General features: G+C 44.9%; 1 protein-coding gene across 1 annotated transcript; it reads right to left on the bottom strand.

Annotated features, from left to right (window-relative positions):
- Window positions 1–27209, bottom strand: FBXO4 (F-box protein 4). Its single transcript, XM_040405817.1, has 7 exons — window positions 26910–27209; window positions 25532–25767; window positions 12692–12912; window positions 11884–11959; window positions 5364–5539; window positions 3166–3341; window positions 1–556 (listed from the first exon to the last, which is right to left on the bottom strand). The coding sequence occupies exons 1-7, from the start codon at window positions 27087–27089 to the stop codon at window positions 473–475; spliced, it is 1149 nt and encodes a 382-aa protein (XP_040261751.1). The 5' UTR covers window positions 27090–27209; the 3' UTR covers window positions 1–472.

The raw sequence follows: 27209 nt of genomic DNA, 5'->3' as shown, positions 1-27209 counted from the left end.
GGGGACGAGCCTACCTAGTGTCACCTGCGATGTTAGGGAGGCCCTCCCCCCCCCGACATCAGATGTTTTCATCCGTGTGCAGGGAGAAGCAGCAGCGACGGTGCGGGGACCAGGAGCGGCGTAAGTATATTACCGGTGAGGGGTCCGGCACATGGGGGAGTTTTGAGAAATTGGATAACCCCTTTAAGGTGGATCACGGTGACTGAAATGTGTTGTGTAATCCTCGCTTCAGACCGTTGGGGAGATTTATTAAAACAGGTGCAAAGGGAAACTGGTTTAGTTGCCCATAGCAACCAATCGGATTGATCCTTTCATTTTCCAAAATAAAAGGTGGAATCTGATTGGTTGTTATGGGCAATTAGCTCGGTTTTCCTTAGCACCAGTTTTCATAAATCTGCCCAATATACAGTACATGTATAAAAATCTCATTTCACATTTTAAGAACAATTGCAGGTGAAAAATTTGGCAGCGTTCATATCTTTCTCCCAACTTCAGCTAAAATCCAGGCAATGCCATCTAATAACCCCAACAGCGTGGAGGCTTCTGTGTTCTGCACCTGTAAATGATGAATGATATACATGAGTCCACACACAGAGGTTTTATTCAGTTGGTGATGCAATTTTCCGGGGAAAAATGCAGTAAAAAAAAAAAAGCGAAATGTAATATTTTTCAGAACATGCTACAGAAACTTCAAGCTCTGTTTTATACCCAGATTCTTGAAATCAGTTTTCATTTATAGATATATACATATTCTGAACAGGGCAGATTGGGGGCGCACCACCAATGAGGCCAGGTGAGGCGATAGCCTCAGGCAGCACCGGGTGGGGGCAAGAGTGGGGGGCAGCAGAAGGGTCATGGGCAATGAGCGCTTTCATTGTGGCAAAGGGGTTAGGTTAAGGCTACTTTCACACCTGCGTTAGGTGCGGATCCGTCTGGTGTCTGCACAGACGGATCCGCACCTATAATGCAAACGCTTATATCCATACAGAACGGATCCGTTTGCATTATGAAGAACAAAGTCAAAACGGATCCGTCCTTAATTACATTGAAAGTCAATGGGGGACCGATCCGTTTTCAATTGCACCATATTGTGTCAGTGAAAATGAATCCGCTTCCAATAACTTACATTGTAAGTCAGGACGGATCCGTTTGGCTCCGCATCGCCAGGCAGAGTTTTGGTGTCCGCCTCCAGAGCGGAATGGAGGCGCAACGGAGCCAAACTGATGCATTCTGAACGGATCCTTATCCATTCAGAATGCATTGGGGCTGAACTGATCCGTTTTGAGCCCTGAACGGATCTCACAAACAGAATTTAAAACGCCAGTGTGAAAGTAGCCTAAGAAATTGGCATGGGGGAGGGGTGCCATTTCAATTTTCGCCAAAGGCAGAGAGGCTAGGTGCGCCCCTGGGGCAGATTATGAAACTTTATAAAAATAAAAAAAATAAAAAAAGTCCATAGTAACCAATCAAAGCACAGATTTCATTTTTCAATAGCAGGATATGAAATTAAAGCTGCATTGGGATCAGGGGTGCACCTAGCCTACCTGCTGCCTAAGGCCAAAACTGAAAGGGCGCCCCAACCAACCATCGCCAATTTCTCAACCAAGCCCCTTCCCTCCACCACTACTGTTAAAGACATACCTGGAAAACATTACATATAGAGCTACATAACATACAGAGTAATACAGCGCCACATACTGTGCTTCCCAATACTATACTGCAGAAACAGATAATCCCCCGTCTTCTGATTCCCTCGTGCCCCTTCCTGGTGCTGCCTGAGGCAATCGCCTCACCTTGCCTCATTGGTGGTGCACCCCTGATTGGGATTGGCAGCTATGGGCAACCAAGATAGATTTTTCTGTTCTGTCATTAAAGGAGTATTCCGATCTGGAACATGATGGCATTTCACTAGGATATTGCTAAGATCAAAGTCAGATAGGTGCAGGTCCTACCTCTGGGACCCACTACTATCTCCAGAACGGGACCCCCGAAGTGAAGGAGAGCACACCCTACATGCGTGATTTGCCCTCCAGTCACTTCAGGTGTCCCGTTCTGGAGATAGGAGCGGGTCCCAGAGGTGACCCACCCCTATCTCGTTTTGATGGCATATCCAAGCAACAGGGCATCAGTGTTCCCGATGGGAATACCTGTAGAAAACCAGCAAAGAATATGACAAAGGTTCTAAAGGGTTATTGTAATCAACGACTTCCAGCAATATTTAACCCATTAGTGGGTTAAATATTGCTGGAAGTCGCCGATGGGAATACCCCTTTAAAGTCCTTTACTATGCAGTACATCAGTGCATGATCTTAAAAAAGGGACCTGACCCTCTTTTCTCAGGAATTTGTTTTTAGGGGTATGAACATGGTCTATATTGTATTCTTATTATCAAAAGCAGACCTATGTAAAGAGGACCTATCACCTCTCCTGTCTGTTTAAGTAACTACTTGCATTCCTCATATAATAACAATTTAGATGCATATTTTCATGTAACTCTGTTGAGCTATTCCTCTATTATTCCTACTAGACGTTGATGAATGACTTGCCAGCAGTCTGCAACAAGGGTCCATCTGGGTGATAGGGAGTGTCCCTGCACAGTCTGACACTATTCAGTCAGTGCTGCCAGGGACACACCTCACCTATATCCATCAACTTCTAGCAGGAATAATAAAGAAATGGCAGAACATGAAGTCACATGAACAGATGCTCCAGAATGCAAGTAGGTACTTAAACAAGTATATAGTTTGTCAGCTCACCTCCAGTGGGTGCACAGGATTCAGGCCGTTTCCGCCTTCCAGGATCAGATCCAGCACTCCAGAACAATGTAATAAAATATAACATTTATTCCATGCTTGTTAAAATGCGATGCATCGTGTTCAAGTGCAGAGGTAGCACGCCAGCTGACTAGATGATGACTAAGGACCCGGAGGGGTTGGAAATGCGTCAGCTGGCGTTCTACCTTACATGATGTATTGCATTTTAACAAGCATGGAATAAATGTTATATTTTACCACATTTTGTAGAGTGATGGATTTCCTATTTATTTTAACTACTAAAACAGACATGTCATATAAGAAGAATACAGCCTGCCACCTAATGGAACAGCCATGTGGCACTCCAGCTGTTGTGAAAAGCACAGATCTAACTCCAGTAGACAACACTCACCATCCATGGTCGATTTAACCTGTTTAGACACAGCTCATGAGCCAAGTAGACACAAGGGATCCTCTTGTTTCCAGGGTTTGTCACACAAGATAACACCAACAAAGGTCTCCTCTGCGCCCCAAGTAGAGGATCCATCATCACCTGGATCTGGGCTACCTCCTCTTCACGATTATTCTCTGCATAAGATAAGGAAGAAGGTCACCACACCATTGTCTTTATCACATAATAATGTATTTACTTTATATTTTCTGCATATATCAATGGGCCTTTGGCGGCAAGTGTTCAATTTCCATGCAGCGCCAGCACAAGTAAAATTAAGCATTACATGATACCTGTAGAAATGAACTATTTTCCTGCCAGGGACGTATCTCATACGTACTTGCAGGTTGGCACGTCGGTAGCCAAGGACGTATCTCAGGCTACACAGCAGCTAGAGATAATAGCCAGGGCTTGTTGTAAAGCTTACAATCTACGCTTTAAAATAGTGCCAGGATACATTGGGATACACACTACATCGGGAGTTACAACACCTAAAAATGGGTCCCAGTCAGTGCTGCACATACATGCAGCTTTGACTCCTGACTTAAATTATAAGGGCTATATCTCCCGATGTAGAGGAGCTAGCAATGCAATCTGACAGCTTTAAAACCAGGCTGGATCTACATATTCCGTGATATAAACCTGATAATGCAAACCTCCTCTCTTCAGTTGAGATGTCAGTCAGCCTGGAGGAGGAGATGGGGGACCAGTGGTGGAGTGATAACAGTCTGTAGAAGGAGAGAACATAAACAGAGTGTTCTCTATCCCTGTCTAACTGTACTTGTCCCCAGGGAGAAGATAACATGGATTTCTGTTCATGTTATCAACCCACTTCCCCCCAAATGAATCAGCATACTTGCTCTTTGAATGTCATAGATGGGGTTCTTTTTCCAGAAAAGAAGTGAGAAATGCATTTAACTTTAGATCTAAGTTGGATGTATAAACTCTGCACATGTTGAAATTTTATTTTTAGGAGGTATGGTGCATATAACTTTTAGCTTGAGTCACACTTTTGCCTACTATTTTCAGCATTTATGCAATTTTTTGAAAACAAATTACAGTTGATGCTGAGTGGCATTTTGACAATGTGCCATGTGAATGAAGGGGGGGGGGGGGGTAGAATGATTTTTTATTTATTTTTTTATTTCACAATTTAGGTTTCATTTGTACATGTCAAAACTGTGAACATTGATCTGGTAACCAGAGGTCCAAACAACCCTGGCACCAAAAGGGTTAAAGGGGAATTTTCAGCAATCTCATGATGCCAGTAACACAGGCTCCTTTATTACAAAGCACTGTGTTTTACAGGTAGGGAGAGACCTGTCAATCAAGCCAAGCCAGGCAGGTAGAAGCTGGAGCGGAGTTACACAGCGGACACTTCTTCCTCTTACCAACTAGACAAAATGACACAGATCAGGAACAGAACTTTGTTTCGCGGTGTACTACATGGTATAAATTACTAGATTAAAATGCCAGTATTAGTGTTGAGGGAACTGAACTCCATGAAATGGAATTCAATCAAAATTTCAGGAACTATTCGATTTGCAGCAAAGCCGAATTTCCTCGTGCTTCGTGGTAGCGAATTGATTTTTTCCTGAATGGCGGTAAAATTTTTAAAAAATCATACTTACCGTACCTCATCTGTTTTAGAGCGAAGAGCCGGCTGCTGCCATCTTGATTGAAGATCTCGCACGAAACCCTGTGCGCAGTGACATATGACATCACCACGCCGGCCGACGTGATGAGGTCATCACAGGCTGCCAAAGATTTTGTGCAAGATCTTTAATCTAGATGGTGGCGGCTGGCTCTTTACGATCAAATGGATGAGGTAAGTATTTATTTATTTTTTATGTTACACGGTAATATTGCTGTCAGATGCCTTGATCAACTATGAATGCGGCATCTGAGGGGTACATTGACGGGGGGGGGCGGTGCAATCGACGCTTCCTGTCATTGCAGCGACTACTTACAAAGAAATGCGGTTTGTGACAAAGTAATTAGTCACAAAGCAAATTGTTTTGTAAAATTTGGTAAAGCAGCCGACTTGAATTTTTGAATGCTTGGCTCATCTCCAGCCATAGTTTTGTCTCACTGTAATTGAGAATAATCGATCAGAAATATTTCGGACATTGTAAGCTGCAGCTTTATTACTTGCTTACTTTGATGTGATTCAGCATTGGCCACATAGATGAAACCATCCACAACTTTGCACACTTCCTTTACTTGAGGGATGAGGCTGTATGCAGCCCTCTGGTCTCCATGTACCAAACCCTCAGAGACGAACATCTTGTTGACGGCCGCACTCTGTTCTACGCGCGCTCGATCTCGTTCTGAACTGTAAAGAACAAAAATGAAACAAAAAAGATTATTTATCAGAATATTCATATCCACAAGGATAATATTGGCCAAGACAGTAAAAGTATACGTCCATCATTGAATACAATTTTTTATTGTAGGCCCAAAATTCTGTGCTTTATCCTGAGGTGAGTCGGAGCTCCAATTTTTTTGATACAGAAAAAAATTATATAGAATAATAAAATAATAGTTGTCCGCACTAGCCTCATACAGCACACATATATAGGGTTCATTAGCTAGTTCCACTAAAGGTCCTGTTACAAGGACCCCTGTCTTGGCAAAGAAATGTTTGTACGAATGTTCGTTCCTGATCATTGCCCCGATGTAACCACTCCCAACAATCGCATCTTTTCCGTATAAAAATTCTTGTGCATTTAAACCCCTGTCAAAAATTGCCAAGTGAAGATGAAAGTACTTCCTTCCACATGTAAAGTGTTTTGTTTGTTTACATATATGAACATATCAGTATTTCATCTTCAAGATAACACATCCATTTGGAGCCCAGGTTTCAAATTCCATCTGAACTGACAGGAAGAACAGCAATGCATGCATGCAATGCTATACTTCCCATTAAAGGGGTCATCCATGAGTAAGACAGACCTCCCAAGTGGGCGACCCGCAGTGGCGATCATACTTACTTGGTCCTCGCGGCCAGGGGCGGGCTGGGCCGGGGGGCAGGGAGGCAATTGCCCCCCAGGCCGCCCTAAATAAACGGCCGCTGGGCCGCCCGTCTTAAAAAAATTTTTTTTTCTTTTTTATTTTATTCTTCAGGGCCGCACCGCCGATCATCACCACAGGCGGCGCGGCCCTGGATGTCATTGCGGCCGTGCTGTGTGCTGTGGGGCAGGGGAGGGAGAGGCGTGTCCCTCCCCTGTTCTTCTGATAGGCCGCAGGCACTAATGCCTGCAGCCTATCAGAGGCCGGCTCAGGCAGTGCGATGATGTCATTATCATCGCGACGCCTGAGCCCGGCAGCACACAGCAGGGACACAGGCCAGAAGAGGCTTGCATCGCTGCTGATGGAGGTAAGTATTAGTGTTTTTTTTTTCTTCTTCTTTGCGGGGGGCTGGCACTATGGGGGGGATCTGGCACTATGGGGGGGGCTTGCACTATAGGGGGATCTGGCACTATAGGGGGGGATCTGGCACTATGGGAGGGGGGGGATCTGGCATTATAGGGGGGATCTGGCACTATAGGGGGGGCTTGCACTATAGGGGGGGGTGGCACTATGGGGGGGATTTGGCACTATGGGGGGGATCTGGCACTTTGGGGGGGCACTATAGGGGGAGCTGGCACTATAGGGGGATCTGGCACTATGGGGGGGGATCTGGCACTATGGGGGGGATCTGGCATTATAGGGGGGATCTGGCACTATAGGGGGGGCTGGCACTATGGGGGGATTTGGCACTATGGGGGGGATCTGGCATTATAGGGGGGATCTGGCCCTATAGGGGGGGCTGGCACTATGGGGGGGATTTGGCACTATGGGGGGGGGATCTGGCACTTTGGGGGAGCTAGCACTATGCGGAGGGCACTATAGGCGGAGCTGGCACTATAGGGGGGCTGGCACTATAGGGGGAGCTGGCACTATGGGGGGGCTGGCACTATGGGGGGCTGGCACTATGGGGGGCTGACAGTATGGGGGGGCTGGCACTATGGGGCGGCTGGCACTATGGGGGAGGAGCTGGCACTATGGGGGGGCTTGCACTATGGGGGGAGCTAGAACTATGGGGGGGGGCTGGCACTATGGGGTGGCTGGCACTATAAGGGGTCTGGCACTATGGGGGAACTGGCACTATAAGGGGGATGGCACTATGGGGGGGCTGGCACTATGGGGGAACTGGCACTATAAGGGGGATGGCACTATGGGGGAACTGGCACTATGGTGGAACTGGCATTATAAGGGGGATGGCACTATGGGGGGGGGAGCTGGCACTATTGGAGGAGCTGGCACTATGGGGGCATTTCTTGCTGGCACATTATGGGGGGGCACCATGGGGGAGAGGAGCACTATGGGGGTATCTGGGGGCTCTAAAGGGGCTTTTTTTTTATTATTGGCACATTCTGGGGGGCACTATAGGGGAGAGCAGCACTATGGGGCATCTGGTGTTACTATAGGGGCATTATTTGGGGGCACTATGGGGAAGTGGGGGCTCTAAAGGGGCCTTTTGTATTGGAACATTATGGGGGGCACTATGGCATTTGGTAGCACTAAGGGGGCATTTTTTTACTGGCACATTATGGCAGGCACTATAGGGGAGAGCGGCACTATGGGGCATTATTTGGGGGCACTATGGGGGAGTGGAGCACTATTGGGGCATATGGTGGCACTAAGGAGGGGAATTTTTTTACTGGCACATTGTGGGGGAGAGGAGCACTATAGGGGCATCTGCTGGGGATACTAAGGGGCATTTTTTTACTGGCATATTATGGGGGACACTATGGGGAAGGGGGAGAGGAGCAGTATGAGTGCATTTACTGGGGCACTATATAGGGGTATTTTATACTGGCATACATTATGGGGACATTAGCTCAACTGCGGGCACTAAGCGGGGGTATTTCATGTACTGTCATATTATAGGGAAAATTAGTACTACTAGGGGGTATTATGGGGAGCTTTACTACTACTGGGCTATGAGGAACATGATTACTAGGGCACTATAGGGGCATTATTACTACTATGTGTGCTCTGGCAGAGAATTATTTCTATTGGTGGGATTTTGGGGGGCACTGTTACTTTGGGGGCACCCTGGCATAGTATCAGCTTAGCACAATTATTTTTGGGGGACATTATCTTTATACTATTAGTGTCTGAGCGCAGTTATTTTTTAGAGCACTGTGTGCCAATCATTGTTTAAGGGGGCACTATCTGTGTGGTAGTAGTATTCCCAGGGGGACTTTTTCTGCAGTATAGTATTGGGGGCATAGCGGGTACAGTATTGGGGGCACTATCTGTGTGGTAGTAGTATTCCCAGGGGGACTGTTTCTGCAGTATAGTATTGGGGGCATAGCAGGTACAGTATTGGGGGCATTATCTGTGTGGTAGTAGTATTCCCAGGGGGACTGTTTCTGCAGTATAGTATTGGGGGTGGCAGGAAACTAATGTCTGTTTCTCAATCTCTGCAGAGACGGGAGATGGCAGAAAAATCATCATGGCGGTCTGGTCTGAATGGAGAAGATGAGGAAAGAGAACGTCTACAACAAAGGTGACATCACTGGATGTAAGAGGTAGGGGGCGCTATGTAGGAGAGGAGATGCTCCGGCTCCCCCCTGCCATTTGCAGAAGGAGGATTCAGAGCGGGGTGAGGACGGTCAAGGAGGGCAGCAGGCCACGGGCGGGTGACAGATGGTGGGGGGAACCACAGGGCTTGAGCAGGACCAGGGGAGGGAGGAGAGCGGAGGAGCGTCCTGGCTGTAGCTTGTTGTATAAGCAGGCAGTGCAGCCAGGACAGGCCTCCCCTCGCCGTATGATGTGTAGACAGGCCTCAACTATGGAATGTCAGCTGTACAGTGTGTGTTGGGAGTGGCCTATTAAATGTAGGAGGGGCTTTTAATAATGGGCGGGGCCAAAAATGGGCCACTTGACTGGATTTGCCCCCCAGGACTAAGGCTGCCAGCCCTCCCCTGCTCGCGGCTGGGTTCGGTGTCTAGCGCTTCGGCCTGTGATTGGCTGCAGCAGTCATGGGTCCTCCCCATTGATCACAGTGCGGAAGGGATAACAGACATGGAGGAGGGTACAAAGGGTATAAAAGCCCCATGGATTGGGCACATAGGGATGGAGGGTGGAAGGAACCTGGAGATGGAAGCTGGAGGGTCCAGAGGAGAGAGACTGGTGGAGATACCTAAGTGATAAGTGCCCATGGATGGTAAATTTTAAGGAATTCTGTTGTGGAATTACCAAATGGTCTTGTTGTGAGTAACATTATATTGTAACCTTGTAATTGTAATAAATCTCTCGGTAATATTTATCTCTTTCTTGTTCCTTTATACAGTTGCAAGAAAAAGTATGTGAACCCTGTGGAATGATATGGATTTCTGCACAAATTGGTCATAAAATATTATCTGATCTTCATCTAAGTCACAACAATAGACAATCACAGTCTGCGTAAACTAATAACACACAAAGAATTAAATGTTACCATGTTTTTATAGAACACACCATGTAAACATTCACAGTGCAGGTGGAAAAAGTATGTGAACCCCTAGACTAATAACATCTCCAAGAGCTAATTGGAATGAGGTGTCAGCCAACTGGAGTCCAATCAATGAGATGAGATTGGAGGTGTTGGTTACAGCTGCCCTGCCCTATAAAAAACACACACCAGTTCTGGGTTTGCTTTTCACAAGAAGCATTGCCTGATGTGAATGATGCCTCGCACAAAAGAGCTCTCAGAAGACCTACGATTAAGAATTGTTGACTTGCATAAAGCTGGAAAGGGTCATAAAAGTATCTCCAAAAGCCTTGCTGTTCATCAGTCCACCGTAAGACAAATTGTCTATAAATGGAGAAAGTTCAGCACTGCTGCTACTCTCCCTAGGAGTGGCCGTCCTGTAAAGATGACTGCAAGAGCACAGCGCAGACTGCTCAATGAGGTGAAGAAGAATCCTAGAGTGTCAGCTAAAGACTTACAGAAGTCTCTGGCATATGCTAACATCCCTGTTAGCGAATCTACGATACATAAAACACTAAACAAGAATGTATTTCATAGGAGGATACCACAGAGGAAGCCACTGCTGTCCAAAAAAACCATTGCTGCACGTTTACAGTTTGCACAAGAGCACCTGGATGTTCCACAGCAGTACTGGCAAAATATTTTGTGAACAGAGGAAACCAAAGTTGAGTTGTTTGGAAGAAACACACAACACTATGTGTGGAGAAAAAGAGGCACAGCACACCAGCATCAAAACCAACTGTGAAGTATGGTGGTGGGGGCATCATGGTTTGGGGCTGCTTTGCTGTGTCAGGGCCTGGACGGATTGTTATCATCGAAGGAAAAATGAATTCCCAAGTTTATCAAGACATTTTGCAGGAGAACTTAAGGCCATCTGTCCACTAGCTGAAGCTCAACAGAAGATGGGTGTTGCAACAGGACAACGACCCAAAGCATAGAAGTAAATCAACAACAGAATGGCTTAAACAGAAGAAAATACGCCTTCTGGAGTGGCCCAGTCAGAGTCCTGACCTCAACCCGACTGAGATGCTGTGGCATGACCTCAAGAAAGCGATTCACACCAGACATCTCAAGAATATTGCTGAACTGAAACAGTTCTGTAAAGAGGAATGGTCAAGAATTACTCCTGACCGTTTGTTTGAAGTTATTGCTGCCAAAGGAGGTTCAACCAGTTATTAAATCCAAGGGTTCACATACTTTTTCCACCTGCACTGTGAATGTTTACATGGTGTGTTCAATAAAAACATGGTAGCATTTAATTATTTGTGTTATTAGTTTAAGCAGACTGTGATTGTCTATTGTTGTGACTTAGATGAAGATCAGATCACATTTTATTACCAATTTGTGCAGAAATACATATCATTCCAAAGGGTTCACATACTTTTTCTTGCAACTGTATCTCCATACACTCATCAATAATAACTGTAACATCAATTTTCCACAATATACAATATACTTTTCATATGCTCACTGCTGTATGTCATTTATTGCACCCAATCATACCAGGTAAGAGGGTGGATTATATGTATGTATTTAATATATATTTACATATAATAATTTCTTACAAGGGGGTGTCCACTTTTTTTAAAATTTAAAATTCCTCCCTCTGAAGGGAACTATATTCACCTGCTCCTTGCCACTCAGTTCTTGCTAGGTCCTGAGCTATCGTCACTGAGCTTCCAGTCCCCGCATATAAACCTTTTGCATGGACAGTGTCGTGTGCACTGCTGCAGCCAATGACTGGCCTCAGAGCGGGTGTGTCCCCAAGTGGCTTGTCACTGATGGGTCACGTGCTGCTTGGGGACACGTCCTCCCTGAGGCCAGTCACTGGCATCAGCTACGCATTTGACCCAGTCCGTACAGGAAGTTTACATGAGGGGGACCTGCAATCCATGGAGCCGGAACAGAGCAGTGGGGAGCAGGCGAGTATAGTTCTTTTCCCAGGTCCTGATGGGGGATAGGGGGGGGGATTTAAAAAAATAAAAATATACCCCCTTTTGGTCCCTTATATATATAAAGTCAATTTGGAAGTGTTTTTTTTGTCAATCACATCACCTTTATCAGTAAATATTTCACATATTTCACAATTTGATTTAAAAAAAAAGATGTCAAATAGAAAAATAAAAAATGTACTTAGAACAGAAGTATCTTACCGTGTTGTAGAATAAAGGGTTAAAATATTAAATTTGTGTTCACCATTAAGCTGAAATGTGACGCCAGAGCCAACACCTGTGCGGAAAGGGCAGGAGACAAGAAAATATAATTGGATCAGCAATGAAGCTTGTGTGCTACCCCCAAGATCTATGAGAGGACCTGAGGACCTGCACCTCTGTTACCTGATTCTATAAATCCTACAGCACTTAAAGGGGTTAGCCACCTTTTGGGGGAGGGCAGACATGCAAAGGGAAGCATACTTACTTGCCCCATGCCTCTGGGTCCTGGCATCTTTGCTCCCCAGCCTTGTCTGCCTCGCCAGGTCCCCCGCTGACAACATCCACTTTGACACTGCTTGAGCCAATAGCTGGCTGCAGTGGTGACCTGCCCCTTGTGTCACATGACCATTTACCATGATGCCAGGGGAGCTGGTCACCACTGCAGCCAGAGATTGGCTGCAGCGGCATCAAAGCTGATGCTGTCAGCGGGGATCTGAGAGAGGCAGTCGAGGCCGAGACCCAGCAGAGTGGAGCAGGTATGTATGCTGCTCTTCGCAGGTCTGTCCAGGAAGGGGGTTTGCAAAAAAAAAAAAAAAAAAGGTGGCCAATCCCTTTAATATAACAGACAGATTCTGCAAAGCTAAAATGTCAAGGTCTGTTGACGCTTGTGTCATGGGTGCAGTCCTGGTTCCATCATACAATCACTTATAATAGGGCCCTTCAGGTTTTGTCATGCTGTGTGTCAGGTCTGATGCAATCTACTACAAAGGCTGTGATGTGAACATTTAATGATGTCACTTTGTCTTACCATTAATTTGCCTCTGAAGTATGCTGACAACTGGTATAAGCTCTGGAGAGGTCATCATCCGCGTGACCAAAGAATCATCCAGCTGTTCAAGACCAGGACCAAACATAGCAAAGCGGGGCTCTCCCTGCATGACAAGAGACTGCAGAAATGAGGTCACGGCTCCATAAATGGGATTCCTGCTCCGCATAGACCTTCTGGTTTTTGGGCAGCTCCTTAAGTAGCTAAACCACAAAAAAAGCACTGCAGTCACATAACTGTTAAAGCTTCAGATTACACCACAATATGAAATGTTATATATGGATGACCTGCTTATGCCCCTAAGAACTGGTTTGTAACATGACAACTGCATGAAAGAGAAGTCATAGAGAAAGGACATTTCTAATATCCTGGCCTTGATGAATTAGGGTACTTTCACACTAGAATTAATGTTTTCCGGTATTGAGTTCCGTCACAGGGGCTCAATACCGGAAAAAAACGCTTCAGTTTTATCCTAATGCATTCTGAATGGAAAGCATTCCGTCCAGTATGCATCAGAATGTCTTCGCTGCGGTATTTTCTCTGGCCAAAATTCCGGAACACTTGCCGGAATGCCGGATTCGGCATTGATTTCCATTGAAATGTATTAATGTCGGTTCCAGTACCAAGTGTTCCGGAATACCGGATGACACAGGAGAGACGGATCCGGTATTTCAATGCATTTGTTAGATGGATCCGCATATGGAAACAAATGCTATCAGTTTGCAACGGAACTGCCTGCCGAAATCCTCTAACGCAAGGCTGAAAGTACCCTTAGGTCAGTAGTAAACTGGTTGTCTGACTTTAAAAAGTGACATTTATCATGTAGAGAAAGTTAATACAAGCCACTTACTAATGTATTGTGATTGTCCATATTGCTTCCTTTCCTGGCTGGTTGATTGATTTTTGGATCTCATTATACACGGCTCATATCCAGGGGCTGCAGCGCAGATTCAAGGTGGTTGGGACAGAAGCTGCTGCGCATGCGTACCTATGCGCACTCCCATAGTCCCAGCCACCAGAGAGGCCGGTGCTTTTCCTATAGTGTGTAAGTGCTGTCCACCACACCTTGGGGTATGTGCACTTTTTTATTTTTTATATGCAATGTAATGTGATGCTATTCTATTTTATTCCAGCAGAGGAGGTAATGGTTGACAGGAACAAGGCTAACCACCCTGTTCCTTCCCTATTGGTAGGAGTGGGCTGGTCCTACTTTCTGCCAGGAGGGGGTGTTCAGTCTAGTGAGACACAGAAAGGAGAGGAGAAAAGAGTTTGTGTTCTGATAGTGGGGGAGAAAGGAAGCACATGCAGAGATCCTACTCCTAAGAACCGTATCTAATTCCCCTGTGAGACCAACACTTCAGAGAGCCCAGAAAGCATCAGTGCAAAAAGACAGCAGAGTGGTCAGCAAAATACGCTTTACAAACACTGCTGCAAGGTGAGGGATTACAGTTCAGACACCATCACCTACCTAAACAACCACCTGGCCAGAGAAATATCAAACTTGTATTACACTGGACAACTATATCCACAAGTGCCTGCACTAAGTAAAGAAAGACTGTTCTATGTTTACTTCTGTCCTGATTCTTTAAACCACCTTTTCACTGCACCGATCCTGAGGGAGCAATGGCCTGAGGGAGTACACTGTGACACATCTCATCAGAACCACTACCACTCCGTTCCTCTGCACCGGCTCCTCAGGGGCTCACTGTACAAGTACGGGCACTGCTGCTGGATTGCAGGGTGGTCGTTATAATGCAATGGAAAAATGAATCCAGCCAGCAAAGGAGTCAACATGGACAATCACAATACATTAGCAAGTGCCTTGTATTCACTGCGTCTACATGATAAATGCCATTTGCTGAAGTGAGGCCACCCCTTTAACCACCTCCGGACCGCTGTACGCACAGACGCGTCCTGGAGGTGGTTGATTTATTCCTCCTGGACGCGCCGGCGCGTCCTCTCGCGAGACGCGAGATTTCCTGTGAACGCGCGCACACAGGCGCGCGCGCTCACAGGAACGGAAGGTAAGAGAGTTGATCTCCAGCCTGCCAGCGGCGATCGTTCGCTGGCAGGCTGGAGATGTGTTTTTTTTAACCCCTAACAGGTATATTAGACGCTGTTTTGATAACAGCGTCTAATATACCTGCTACCTGGTCCTCTGGTGGTCCCCTTTGTTTGGATCGACCACCAGAGGACACAGGTAGCTCAGTAAAGTAGCACCAAGCACCACTACACTACACTACACCCCCCCCCCCCCGTCACTTATTAACCCCTTATTAGCCCCTGATCACCCCATATAGACTCCCTGATCACCCCTCTGTCATTGATTACCGCCCTGTCATTGATCACCCCCCTGTAAAGCTCCATTCAGACGTCCGCATGATTTTTACGGATCCACTGATAGATGGATCGGATCCGCAAAACGCATCCGGACGTCTGAATGAAGCCTTACAGGGGCGTGATCAATGACTGTGGTGATCACCCCATATAGACTCCCTGATCACCCCCCTGTCATTGATTACCCCCCTGTCATTGATCACCCCCCTGTAAAGCTCCATTCAGATGTCCGCATGATTTTTACGGATCCACTGATAGATGGATCGGATCCGCAAAACGCATCCGGACGTCTGAATGAAGCCTTACAGGGGCATGATCAATGACTGTGGTGATCACCCCATATAGACTCCCTGATCACCCCCCTGTAAAGCTCCATTCAGATGTCCGCATGATTTTTACGGATGCACTGATAGATGGATCGGATCCGCAAAACGCATCCGGACGTCTGAATGAAGCCTTACAGGGGCGTGATCAATGACTGTGGTGATCACCCCATATAGACTCCCTGATCACCCCCCTGTCATTGATCAACCCCCTGTAAAGCTCCATTCAGATGTCCGCATGATTTTTACGGATGCACTGATAGATGGATCGGATCCGCAAAACGCATCCGGACGTCTGAATGAAGCCTTACAGGGGCGTGATCAATGACTGTGGTGATCACCCCATATAGACTCCCTGATCACCCCCCTGTCATTGATTACCCCCCTGTAAAGCTCCATTCAGACGTCCGCATGATTTTTACGGATCCACTGATAGATGGATCGGATCCGCAAAACGCATCCGGACGTCTGAATGAAGCCTTACAGGGGCATGCTCAATGACTGTGGTGATCACCCCATATAGACTCCCTGATCACCCCCCTGTCATTGATTACCCCCCTGTAGAGCTCCATTCAGATGTCCGCATGATTTTTACTGGTCCACTGATAGATGGATCGGATCCGCAGAACGCATCCGGACGTCTGAATGAAGCCTTACACGGGCGTGATCAATGACTGTGGTTATCACCCCATATAGACTCCCTGATCACCCCCCTGTCATTGATCACCCCCCTGTCATTGATCACCCCCCTGTCATTGATCACCCCCCCTGTCATTGATCACCCCCCCTGTCATTTATCACCCCCCCCCCTGTCATTTATCACCCCCCCTGTCATTTATCACCCCTCTGTAAGGCTCCATTCAGACATTTTTTTGGCCCAAGTTAGCGGAATTTTTTTTTTTTTTTCTTACAAAGTCTCATATTCCACTAACTTGTGTCAAAAAATAAAATCTCACATGAACTCACCATACCCCTCACGGAATCCAAATGCGTAAAATTTTTTAGACATTTATATTCCAGACTTCTTCTCACGCTTTAGGGCCCCTAGAATGCCAGGGCAGTATAAATACCCCACATGTGACCCCATTTCGGAAAGAAGACACCCCCAGGTATTCCGTGAGGGGCATATTGAGTCCATGAAAGATTGAAATTTTTGTCCCAAGTTAGCGGAACGGGAGACTTTGTGAGAAAAAAATTAAAAATATCAATTTCCGCTAACTTGTGCCAAAAAAAAAAAATTTCTATGAACTCGCCATGCCCCTCATTGAATACCTTGGGGTGTCTTCTTTCCAAAATGGGGTCACATGTGGGGTATTTATACTGCCCTGGCATTCTAGGGGCCCCAAAGCGTGAGAAGAAGTCTGGTATCCAAATGTCTAAAAATGCCCTCCTAAAAGGAATTTGGGCACCATTGCGCATCTAGGCTGCAAAAAAGTGTCACACATCTGGTATCGCCGTACTCAGGAGAAGTTGGGGAATGTGTTTTGGGGTGTCATTTTACATATACCCATGCTGGGTGAGAGAAATATCTTGGTCAAATGCCAACTTTGTATAAAAAAAATGGGAAAAGTTGTCTTTTGTCAAGATATTTCTCTCACCCAGCAAGGGTATATGTAAAATGACACCCCAAAACACATTCCCCAACTTCTCCTGAATACGGCGATACCACATGTGTGACACTTTTTTGCAGCCTAGGTGGGCAAAGGGGCCCATATTCCAAAGAGCACCTTTAGGATTTCACAGGTCATTTACCTACTTACCACACATTAGGGCCCCTGGAAAATGCCAGGGCAGTATAACTACCCCACAAGTGACCCCATTTTGGAAAGAAGACACCCCAAGGTATTCCGTGAGGGGCATGGCGAGTTCCTAGAATTTTTTATTTTTTGTCACAAGTTAGTGGAAAATGCTGATTTTCTTTTTTTTTTTTCTTTTCATACAAAGTCTCATATTCCACTAACTTGCGACAAAAAATAAAAACTTCCATAAACTCACTATGCCCATCAGCGAATACCTTGGGGTCTCTTCTTTCCAAAATGGGGTCACTTGTGGGGTAGTTATACTGCCCTGGCATTCTAGGGGCCCAAATGTGTGGTAAGGAGTTTGAAATCAAATTCTGTAAAAAATGACCTGTGAAATCCGAAAGGTGCTCTTTGGAATATGGGCCCCTTTGCCCACCTAGGCTGCAAAAAAGTGTCACACATCTGGTATCTCCGTACTCAGGAGAAGTTGGGGAATGTGTTTTGGGGTGTCATTTTACATATACCCATGCTGGGTGAGAGAAATATCTTGGCAAAAGACAACTTTTCCCATTTTTTTTATACAAAGTTGGCATTTGACCAAGATATTTATCTCACCCAGCATGGGTATATGTAAAAAGACACCCCAAAACACATTCCTCAACTTCTCCTGAGTACGGAGATACCAGATGTGTGACACTTTTTTGCAGCCTAGGTGGGCAAAGGGGCCCATATTCCAAAGAGCACCTTTCGGATTTCACAGGTCATTTTTTAGAGAATTTGATTTCAAACTCCTTACCACACATTTGGGCCCCTAGAATGCCAGGGTAGTATAACTACCCCACAAGTGACCCTATTTTGGAAAGAAGAGACCCCAAGGTATTCGCTGATGGGCATAGTGAGTTCATGGAAGTTTTTATTTTTTGTCACAAGTTAGTGGAATATGAGACTTTGTATGAAAAAAAAAAATTAAAAAAAAATCATCATTTTCCACTAACTTGTGACAAAAAATAAAAAATTCTAGGAACTTGCCATGCCCCTCACGGAATACCTTGGGGTGTCTTCTTTCCAAAATGGGGTCACTTGTGGGGTAGTTATACTGCCCTGGCATTCTAGGGGCCCAAATGTGTGGTAAGGAGTTTGAAATCAAATTCTGAAAAAAATGACCTGTGAAATCCGAAAGGTGCTCTTTGGAATATGGGCCCCTTTGCCCACCTAGGCTGCAAAAAAGTGTCACACATCTGGTATCTCCGTACTCAGGAGAAGTTGGGGAATGTGTTTTGGGGTGTCATTTTACATATACCCATGCTGGGTGAGAGAAATATCTTGGCAAAAGACAACTTTTCAAATTTTTTTATACAAAGTTGGCATTTGACCAAGATATTTCTCTCACCCAGCATGGGTATATATAAAATGACACCCCAAAACACATTCCCCACCTTCTCCTGAGTACGGAGATACCAGATGTGTGACACTTTTTTGCAGCCTAGGTGGGCAAAGGGGCCCATATTCCAAAGAGCACCTTTCGGATTTCACAGGTCATTTTTTACAGAATTTGATTTCAAACTCCTTACCACACATTTGGGCCCCTAGAATGCCAGGGCAGTATAACCACCCCACAAGTGACCCCATTTTGGAAAGAAGAGACCCCAAGGTATTTCGTGATGGGCATAGTGAGTTCATAGAAGTTTTTATTTTTTGTCACAAGTTAGTGGAATATGAGACTTTGTAAGAAAAGGAAAAAAAAAAAAAAATCATCATTTTCCACTAACTTGTGACAAAAAATAAAAAGTTCTATGAACTCACTATGCCCATCAGCGAATACCTTAGGGTGTGTACTTTCCGAAATGGGGTCATTTGTGGGGTGTTTGTACTGTCTGGGCATTGTAGAACCTCAGGAAACATGACAGGTGCTCAGAAAGTCAGAGCTGCTTCAAAAAGCGGAAATTCACATTTTTCTACCATAGTTTGTAAACGCTATAACTTTTACCCAAACCATTTTTTTTTTACCCAAACATTTTTTTTTTATCAAAGACATGTAGAACAATAAATTTAGAGCAAAATTTATATATGGATGTCGTTTTTTTTTGCAAAATTTTACAACTGAAAGTGAAAAATGTCATTTTTTTGCAAAAAAATCGTTAAATTTCGATTAATAACAAAAAAAGTAAAAATGTCAGCAGCAATGAAATACCACCAAATGAAAGCTCTATTAGTGAGAAGAAAAGGAGGTAAAATTCATTTGGGTGGTAAGTTGCATGACCGAGCAATAAACGGTGAAAGTAGTGTAGGTCAGAAGTGTAAAAAGTGGCCTGGTCTTTCAGGGTGTTTAAGCACTGTGGGCTGAGGTGGTTAAGATGCCCATACACCTTGAATAGCCGTTGGCTCCTTTGCCTGACTGCTGTTCCTCCTGACTCCTCCATGGAGATGCACAGTCAGCTCGGCCGAGCATGCATGTGTTTTAAGTGGGATGAGGAGAGAAAGATCTATTAGACTGAGCGAATTTTAAGCCAATTATCAGGAACAAGAAAATTTAGACTAGCACATTCATAGTCGCAGGTGCACATCCATAAAGCTAGCATGCAGGAAGCAAACAAAAGCAGGTGTGGCAGCACAACATTTCACATACAAACAATAAAACTGGGAAATAGGGATTATACTAAATTAAAGTGGTATTATACCTACTATAAATGAAAAAAATAGAAGCTCTGTGTAAAGAGTGCAGGCACAATTATCAGGAACAGGCATTTATAGTAATGGTTAAGAATAACTGGCCCATACAATCGTGCCACCAATCAGCCGATAAACGAGCAAACGCTCTTAAAGGGGTATTCAAGCCGTCTAATAAAGCCTCTGCCAGACTCCTCTGGTGGTGGTTCATCTCCACTGTCTCCATAACTCCCATATAAGTAAATGAGAGATACAAAAACAGTGTACCGCTCAGGTTTTTCCATTACCCGGCCATCTAAGGCCCATCATGACTGGCATGAACAGCTGAGATGGGAATACCCCCTTTAAGAAACCACGACATGCTCAATATTATTATTTTCAAAAATAGGTGGAATTGCTTGGAAACCGGTTTAGCTAGGTTGATGAATAAAAATTTCACATTTTTTATATAGACTGAGTTAGGAGTAGCAGAACCTTCAAGCCTCTCGCATTCGGACGGCTCTGAGCTATAAAACACCCATAGAAGTATATCCCCTAGCCTCTACTGTACATTGACCTATCTCCAAATTCATACAGAGGCATGGAAGCTCGTCTTGTACCCCTTTAATTAGTTGAAAGGGTTCTCAAGTTAGGACAAATCCTAATTGTTAGAAGGGCCTCATTGACGATAACGTAATATTTGGGAGTCCTGCTGTGGGGACCTTTTTCAATTAGCTGTCATCTGTGGGGAGTTCAATTTCCCTGCAGCGCCAACCACAGGCAAAATTAAGAATTACACTGTGTTCAATGAAATCTGTGAGTTAATATCAATAATATGGTTCCACGTGATAATTCCCCACACGTCCTACAATACCATATGCAGAGGTAAACGTGCATTCACAGCATTGATCCAAATATGTATATATGTACCTGTTTGAGCCTTGCTGTCACTTTTTTGCGCGTACCGATCCTCCTTTGTATGCTGGTACTTGTATTCAGGGTGGGTTAGACAGCCCTATATAATCTTATAAAAATCTTATAAAAATAAGCTTGCCCCAGCCGGTGGCCCCGCTCAGTATTAAACTCGCTAACTCGCGCTCAAATCAGAGCGCTTCGTGACGTCACTAAACTGAGTTACGGGTATCTAGGAGTGTCAAAAAAGCCCCAACGCGTTTCAGATAATCGTTATCCTTCGTCAGGGATTTAGACTGGCTCTCCTAGTATTCTTTATATAGGATTCTCCTCGCCTGCCATTTTTAACCCTTAGTTCTCTCTCATCATACTCTGATGTTTTAGCCTGCTTTTCTCCTTCATTCAAATGCAAATAGTTCAATCTCTGGTGCTAATGTGTTCATGTTAAAAATGCAATGTGTCTCCACTTTAGACATTGTTTTGATAAAATCTCCTCCTCTTTTATCTCCCTTAACTATTTCTATTCCACTTAATTGAGTTCCCACACTTAAACCCCATGTTTCTCCTTATAGTGTCGGGATAATGGATGGCCATCATATTTTCTATGGATATTATACACTTGTTGACCCATTCTTTTATTTATTGACCTTCTTGTACGTCCTATGTATATCTTCTTACATGGACAGGTTAATGAACAAATGACACCTCGACTATTACATGTGACATAATCTCTTATATCATGTACAAATGAGCCATCTGTATTTTTTATTTGTATAGTTCTTCCAGATTTCTTAGTAATTTTTTATCTTTTACATACCCCACATGGAAAAAAAACTTTTAATGGTTGCTTTATTTTTCCCTGATTGTTCACCTGTATATATATATATATTTATTTGTTGGTGCCACCATATTCCCCACATTTCTCGCCTTCCTGTATATAAATTTGGGGGCCTTGGGGATATAATCACCTGCTAATTTGTCTTCTTTCAAAATATCCCAATGTTTTTTAATAATGTTTTTAGACATCTTAGTTTGACAATTATATTGTGTAATAATAGGCGGTATTTTGAATTGTTCCCCATCATTCTTCTCTCCATTTTCATTGTCAAGTCTCTTGTTCTTAATGAAATCCTGTCTTTCTAATCCAGCTATTAGTGTTTTTTGTTCTATTAACCTATCCCTACTGTAACTTTTGATTTAAATTTATGTTGTAATTCCTCTGCCTCTTCATCAGCTATAGGTTCACAGAGGATAAAACCAGTGTAATATAGTTTTCAAGTACAGTGTTTCGTTAACACACTATGGCAGCTATATACTCTTGATAGTATAGACAATAATTCACAATTAGTAATAAGAATAGCAAGATGTCAGAGTTATAGTGGGACAGAAAGGAAAGTATCCAAAAAGTACAAATATTTTTTGGGTCATATAAGAGACAATCTGAACCCCTGAATAAAGACAACAATATGCAATTTATACAGATTAAACACATATTGAAAGATCTAGAGCAGCTACTCATTTTAGAAATGAAAGATCTATGGGAAATTACTTCACTGGAGAAATATATAGAATGGAATATAATATCCAAAGGATTAAGAGTGGAGAAAGTGTTATCAGGAGATATAGGAAATAATAGTGACGTCGGGGAGCAAGGAGGAGATTCGGAGGATGTGGGGCGGTGCTGGGCTCCAGAAACATTAGTAACAGCTCCTTGCCTCATTCATATTTATATATATACACTGACCTAAAGAATTATTAGGAACACCATACTAATACGGTGTTGGACCCCCTTTTGCCTTCAGAACTGCCTTAATTCTACGTGGCATTGATTCAACAAGGTGCTGATAGCATTCTTTAGAAATGTTGGCCCATATTGATAGGATAGCATCCTGCAGTTGATGGAGATTTGAGGGATGCACATCCAGGGCACGAAGCTCCCGTTCCACCACATCCCAAAGATGCTCTATTGGGTTGAGATCTGGTGACTGTGGGGGCCATTTTAGGACAGTGAACTCATTGTCATGTTCAAGAAACCAATTTGAAATGATTCGAGCTTTGTGACATGGTGCATTATCCTGCTGGAAGTAGCCATCAGAGGATGGATACATGTTCTCATTCTGTTTACGCCAAATTCGGACTCTACCATTTGAATGTCTCAACAGAAATCGAGACTCATCAGACCAGGCAACATTTTTCCAGTCTTCAACAGTGCAATTTTGGTGAGCTCGTGCAAATTGTAGCCTCTTTTTCCTATTTGTAGTGGAGATGAGTGGTACCCGGTGGGGTCTTCTGCTGTTGTAGCCCATCCGCCTCAAGGTTGTGCGTGTTGTGGCTTCACAAATGCTTTGCTGCATACCTCGGTTGTAACGAGTGGTTATTTCAGTCAACGTTGCTCTTCTATCAGCTTGAATCAGTCGGCCCATTCTCCTCTGACCTCTAGCATCCACAAGACATTTTTGCCCACAGGACTGCCGCATACTGGATGTTTTTCCCTTTTCACACCATTCTTTGTAAACCCTAGAAATGGTTGTGCGTGAAAATCCCAGTAACTGAGCAGATTGTGAAATACTCAGACCGGCCCGTCTGGCACCAACAACCATGCCACGCTCAAAATTGCTTAAATCACCTTTCTTTCCCATTCTGACATTCAGTTTGGAGTTCAGGAGATTGTCTTGACCAGGACCACACCCCTAAATGCATTGAAGCAACTGCCATGTGATTGGTTGACTAGATACCGTATTTATCGGCGTATAACACGCACTGGCGTATAACACGCACCCTTCATTTTAAGGGAAATTTCAGGAAAAAAAAAAAATTTCAAATTGTACTGCTATGGGGTGGGGGGATCTGTGGATGGAACTGTTATGGGGGGGATCTGTGGATGACACTGCTATATGTCATCCACAGATCCCCCTCATAACAGTGTCCATTTCAAATTGTACTGCTATGGGGTGGGGGGATCTGTGGATGGAACTGTTATGGGGGGGATCTGTGGATGACACTGCTATATGTCATCCACAGATCCCCCTCATAACAGTGTCCATTTCAAATTGTACTGCTATGGGGTGGGGGGATCTGTGGATGGAACTGTTATGGGGGGGATCTGTGGATGACACTGCTATATGTCATCCACAGATCACCCTCATAACAGTGTCCATTTCAAATTGTACTGCTATGGGGTGGGGGGATCTGTGGATGGAACTGTTATGGGGGGGATCTGTGGATGACACTGCTATATGTCATCCACAGATCCCCCTCATAACAGTGTCCCCCAATACACCGGGCCCCGCCGCTCACCGAAGTATTTATAAACGTGAATCCTTATCCTGTTATTAGGCTGCCCTCTCCCATGTCCCCCCTGTATCCCCACAGCACTTACGATTCACACACTTCCATAGCAGGCAGAGCGGACGGTACCAGTAACGTCACTCACTGACGTCGCGCGTCTGCTCCGCCTGCTTCATTCATAAAGGGGGCGGAGCAGGCGCTCGACGTCAGTGAGTGACGTTACTGCTGCCGTCCGCTCTGCCTGCTATTGAAGCTTAAGTAAGTGCTGTGGGGATACAGGGGGGACATGGGAACATGGGAGAGGGCAGCTTAATAACAGGATAAGGATTCACGTTTATAAATACTTTGGTGAGCGGCGGGGCCCGGTGTAAGAGTACAGTGACTGCACCGGGCCCCGCCCCTAGTTACGGACTCCAGCCCCTCCTCTCTCCCGGCTCATACAGCGCAGTGAATATCGGCGTATAACACGCATACATGATTTGCCCCCTATTTTCAGGGGGAAAAAGTGCGTGTTATACGCCGATAAATACGGTAATTGCATTAATGAGAAATAGAACAGGTGTTCCTAATAATTCTTTAGGTGAGTGTATATTGCGGACGTGCTAGCGGCGATCTAGCAGCCCATGTCCGCAGCTCTATAGGCAAAATCCAGGTGATCGAGTCCCTTTAAGGGAGCTAAAAGAGGAGGAGATTTTATTTTAAAAAAAATTCTAAAGTGGAGACACGTTGGATTTTTATCATGAACACATTAGCCCCAATAGGGTTAAATTCAGAGATTGAACTATTTGCATTTGAAGAATGAAGGAGAAAAGCAGGCTAAAACATCAGAGTATGATGAGAGAGAACTAAGGGTTAAAAATGGGAGGGGAGGAGAATCCTATATAAAGAATACTAGGAGAGCCAGTCTATATCCCTGACGAAGGATAACGATTATCCGAAACGCGTTGGGGCTTTTTTTGACACTCCTAGATTCCCGTAACTCAGTTTAGTGACGTCACGCAGCGCTCTGATTTGAGCGCGAGTTTAATACTGAGCGGGGGCGGGGCCGGGGCAAGCTCATTTATAGGGCTGTCTAACCAACCCTGAATACAAGTACCAGCATACAAAGGAGGATCGGTACGCGCAGAAAAGTGACAGCAAGGCTCAAACAGGTACATATATACATATTTGGATCAATGCTGTGAATGCACGTTTACCTCTGCATATGGTATTGTAGGAGGTGTGGGGAATTATCGCGCGGAACCATATTATTGATAATAGTTTTCCCGTTTTTTGCAGTAGTGGCAGTACCGCAGCGTCAGCTATAGGTTCACAGAGGATAAAAGCGCCAGTGTAATATCGTTTTCAAGTACGAAATCTGTGAGTTTTCTGTGTAATTTAGGACAGGACAGGTCCTCCAGGCAAAGAGAGATGCTCTGTGTAACTGCTGAGGCCAGTAGGTGAAGACCTTGAACAGAAGCCCCCCCTCTTTGTGAACCCACCTAATAGGGTACATGGAAATGGGTATCCTAAATTAGACAAGCCCTTTTAGTGCTGCATTCTGCCCATAGTAGGCTGATAGTTCCTTTACTTACATGGACATATAATTACACTCCTTCCCATCCGGTGATTCACATAAACAAGAGTTGAGGACGTCTAAGTCTGGCAGGCTGAGGTAATCAATGGAGGACCATGATGGATGGTCTCGCAGCAGAAAGTACTTCCACAGTAGACGGTCTTGCACCATTGAATGCCAGTACTGGTTTGTCATTCCAAGCCTGCATAAGTCTTGTGGTGAGAGAAATGTCAGGATATATAACTGCATATCAACCTACAAAGTGCAGAAGCAGAAACATGAAGAGAACATGAATTACTATGTGGTGAGAGAAGAGTCCTACAAGAATGGACCCATTCATTGGTAATAAGAAGCATGGGACCACAGCACCAGTTGTTCTTCAGGCATGAAATCTGCAAGCTTTCCACAGGGTCATCACAAAAACAAGATACATAAGGCTGAAGTCTACTGGACTGGGCAGGGCCGGTGTAAAACAGGGTTTTCCAGGGTAATAACTAAAGAAGAAGTGTAATGGGTTAAAAAGAATCATTACTCACCTCTCTGAGCCCCTACCTATGCTGTTCTGATGCTGCTCCGGTCCCTGCTTCTCACCACTTCCTGGTCGTGGGCTCGAAACACAGGAAGTGGCTTAGTCTCCTTCTCAGCCTCACTGGCCGCAGTGGTGACGGTCAGCCTGCTGTAGTCTTAGCTTACTATTATGTACATTTGTATAAATGTGTGTTATGTGTATTCATGTCTCCATCACAGGTCTGGCAAAACAGTCTAGAATTTCAACTGCTGCCCAGGAAGGACTGCAGAAGGTCCCAGTTTCAATTGTATCTGCATTCTCTCCCCCATTCCCTGGCCTGTGCTGTCCAGAGCAGGAACCATGCGGTGACATCATAGCACCTGCTGAGCACAAGCCAGGGGTTCATGTCCTCCATTCATCGGGGGAGCCTGGGTAGGTGAGTGTTACTTTCCTATTTTAATAAAACTACAGGGGCGCCACTATTGTAAAAGGGCACCAAGGGGGCAACACTGTTTTGAGAGGGGAACTAAGGGGGCATTACTTCTGTCAGGTTGAAATAAAAGGGCTTTCTACTATGTTGGGGCAATAAAGGGGCATTCTTACTGTTAAGGGGGCATAATTACTCTGCTTGGCACAAAGGGGGAATTCTCTCCGGGGTTGAGGCATTCATAGTGTAGGGAAAGCACTAAAGGGGCATTCTAACTGTGAGGGGGCACTAAAGGGGCATTCTTACTGTGAGGGGGTATAACTCCTGTGTGGGGCTCTTAGGGGGTGTCATTACTCTCACGTGAAAAGTTTCCGCGGTGCGCTGTGCGCGCTGCAGACTTTGTCCCTCTTTGATTTCTTTGAAAGTTGGGAGGTATGTCTATTGGGGTACAGGGTCACTTACCGGTAATGTGTCCAGGAGACTACCACCATCCACTTGCTCTAGACCATCACTTTCATCTTCCAGCGCCCCCCGACCCTTCACTCTGTGCAGATACCGATCCCTCAGTTGTCTGAATCCATTTATTACAGCAGCTTCAAGCCGGCTCCATTCCACGACTGGCACAGCGCCCCCTTCAGCCATCCTGCCCCCCTCTCTCCCCAGTAATGAGCGATTGCTATAGCCTGCAGTGATTCCTCAGCGCTATCGGATGCAGAAAACGACTTCCTCATTTGCAGGGATCTCCAGCATCATCAAACCAGT

The sequence above is a fragment of the Bufo bufo genome, chromosome 8 (assembly GCF_905171765.1).
Source record: "Bufo bufo chromosome 8, aBufBuf1.1, whole genome shotgun sequence".
Lineage (NCBI taxonomy): Eukaryota > Metazoa > Chordata > Amphibia > Anura > Bufonidae > Bufo > Bufo bufo.
This window is presented reverse-complemented; position numbering and strand designations above follow the sequence as displayed.

What these genes read in the sequence shown, in the direction of transcription:
- FBXO4 (XM_040405817.1), bottom strand. Translation starts at nt 27,089, where the DNA reads ATGGCTGAAGGGGGCGCTGTGCCAGTCGTGGAATGGAGCCGGCTTGAA. An exon ending in GTCTCCTGGACACATTACCG is followed by an intron (nt 25,768 to 26,909) that starts GTAAGTGACCCT and finishes TGCACTTTGTAG; the next exon opens with GTTGATATGCAGTTATATAT. An exon ending in ACTTCAGAGGCAAATTAATG is followed by an intron (nt 11,960 to 12,691) that starts GTAAGACAAAGT and finishes CTTTCCGCACAG; the next exon opens with GTGTTGGCTCTGGCGTCACA.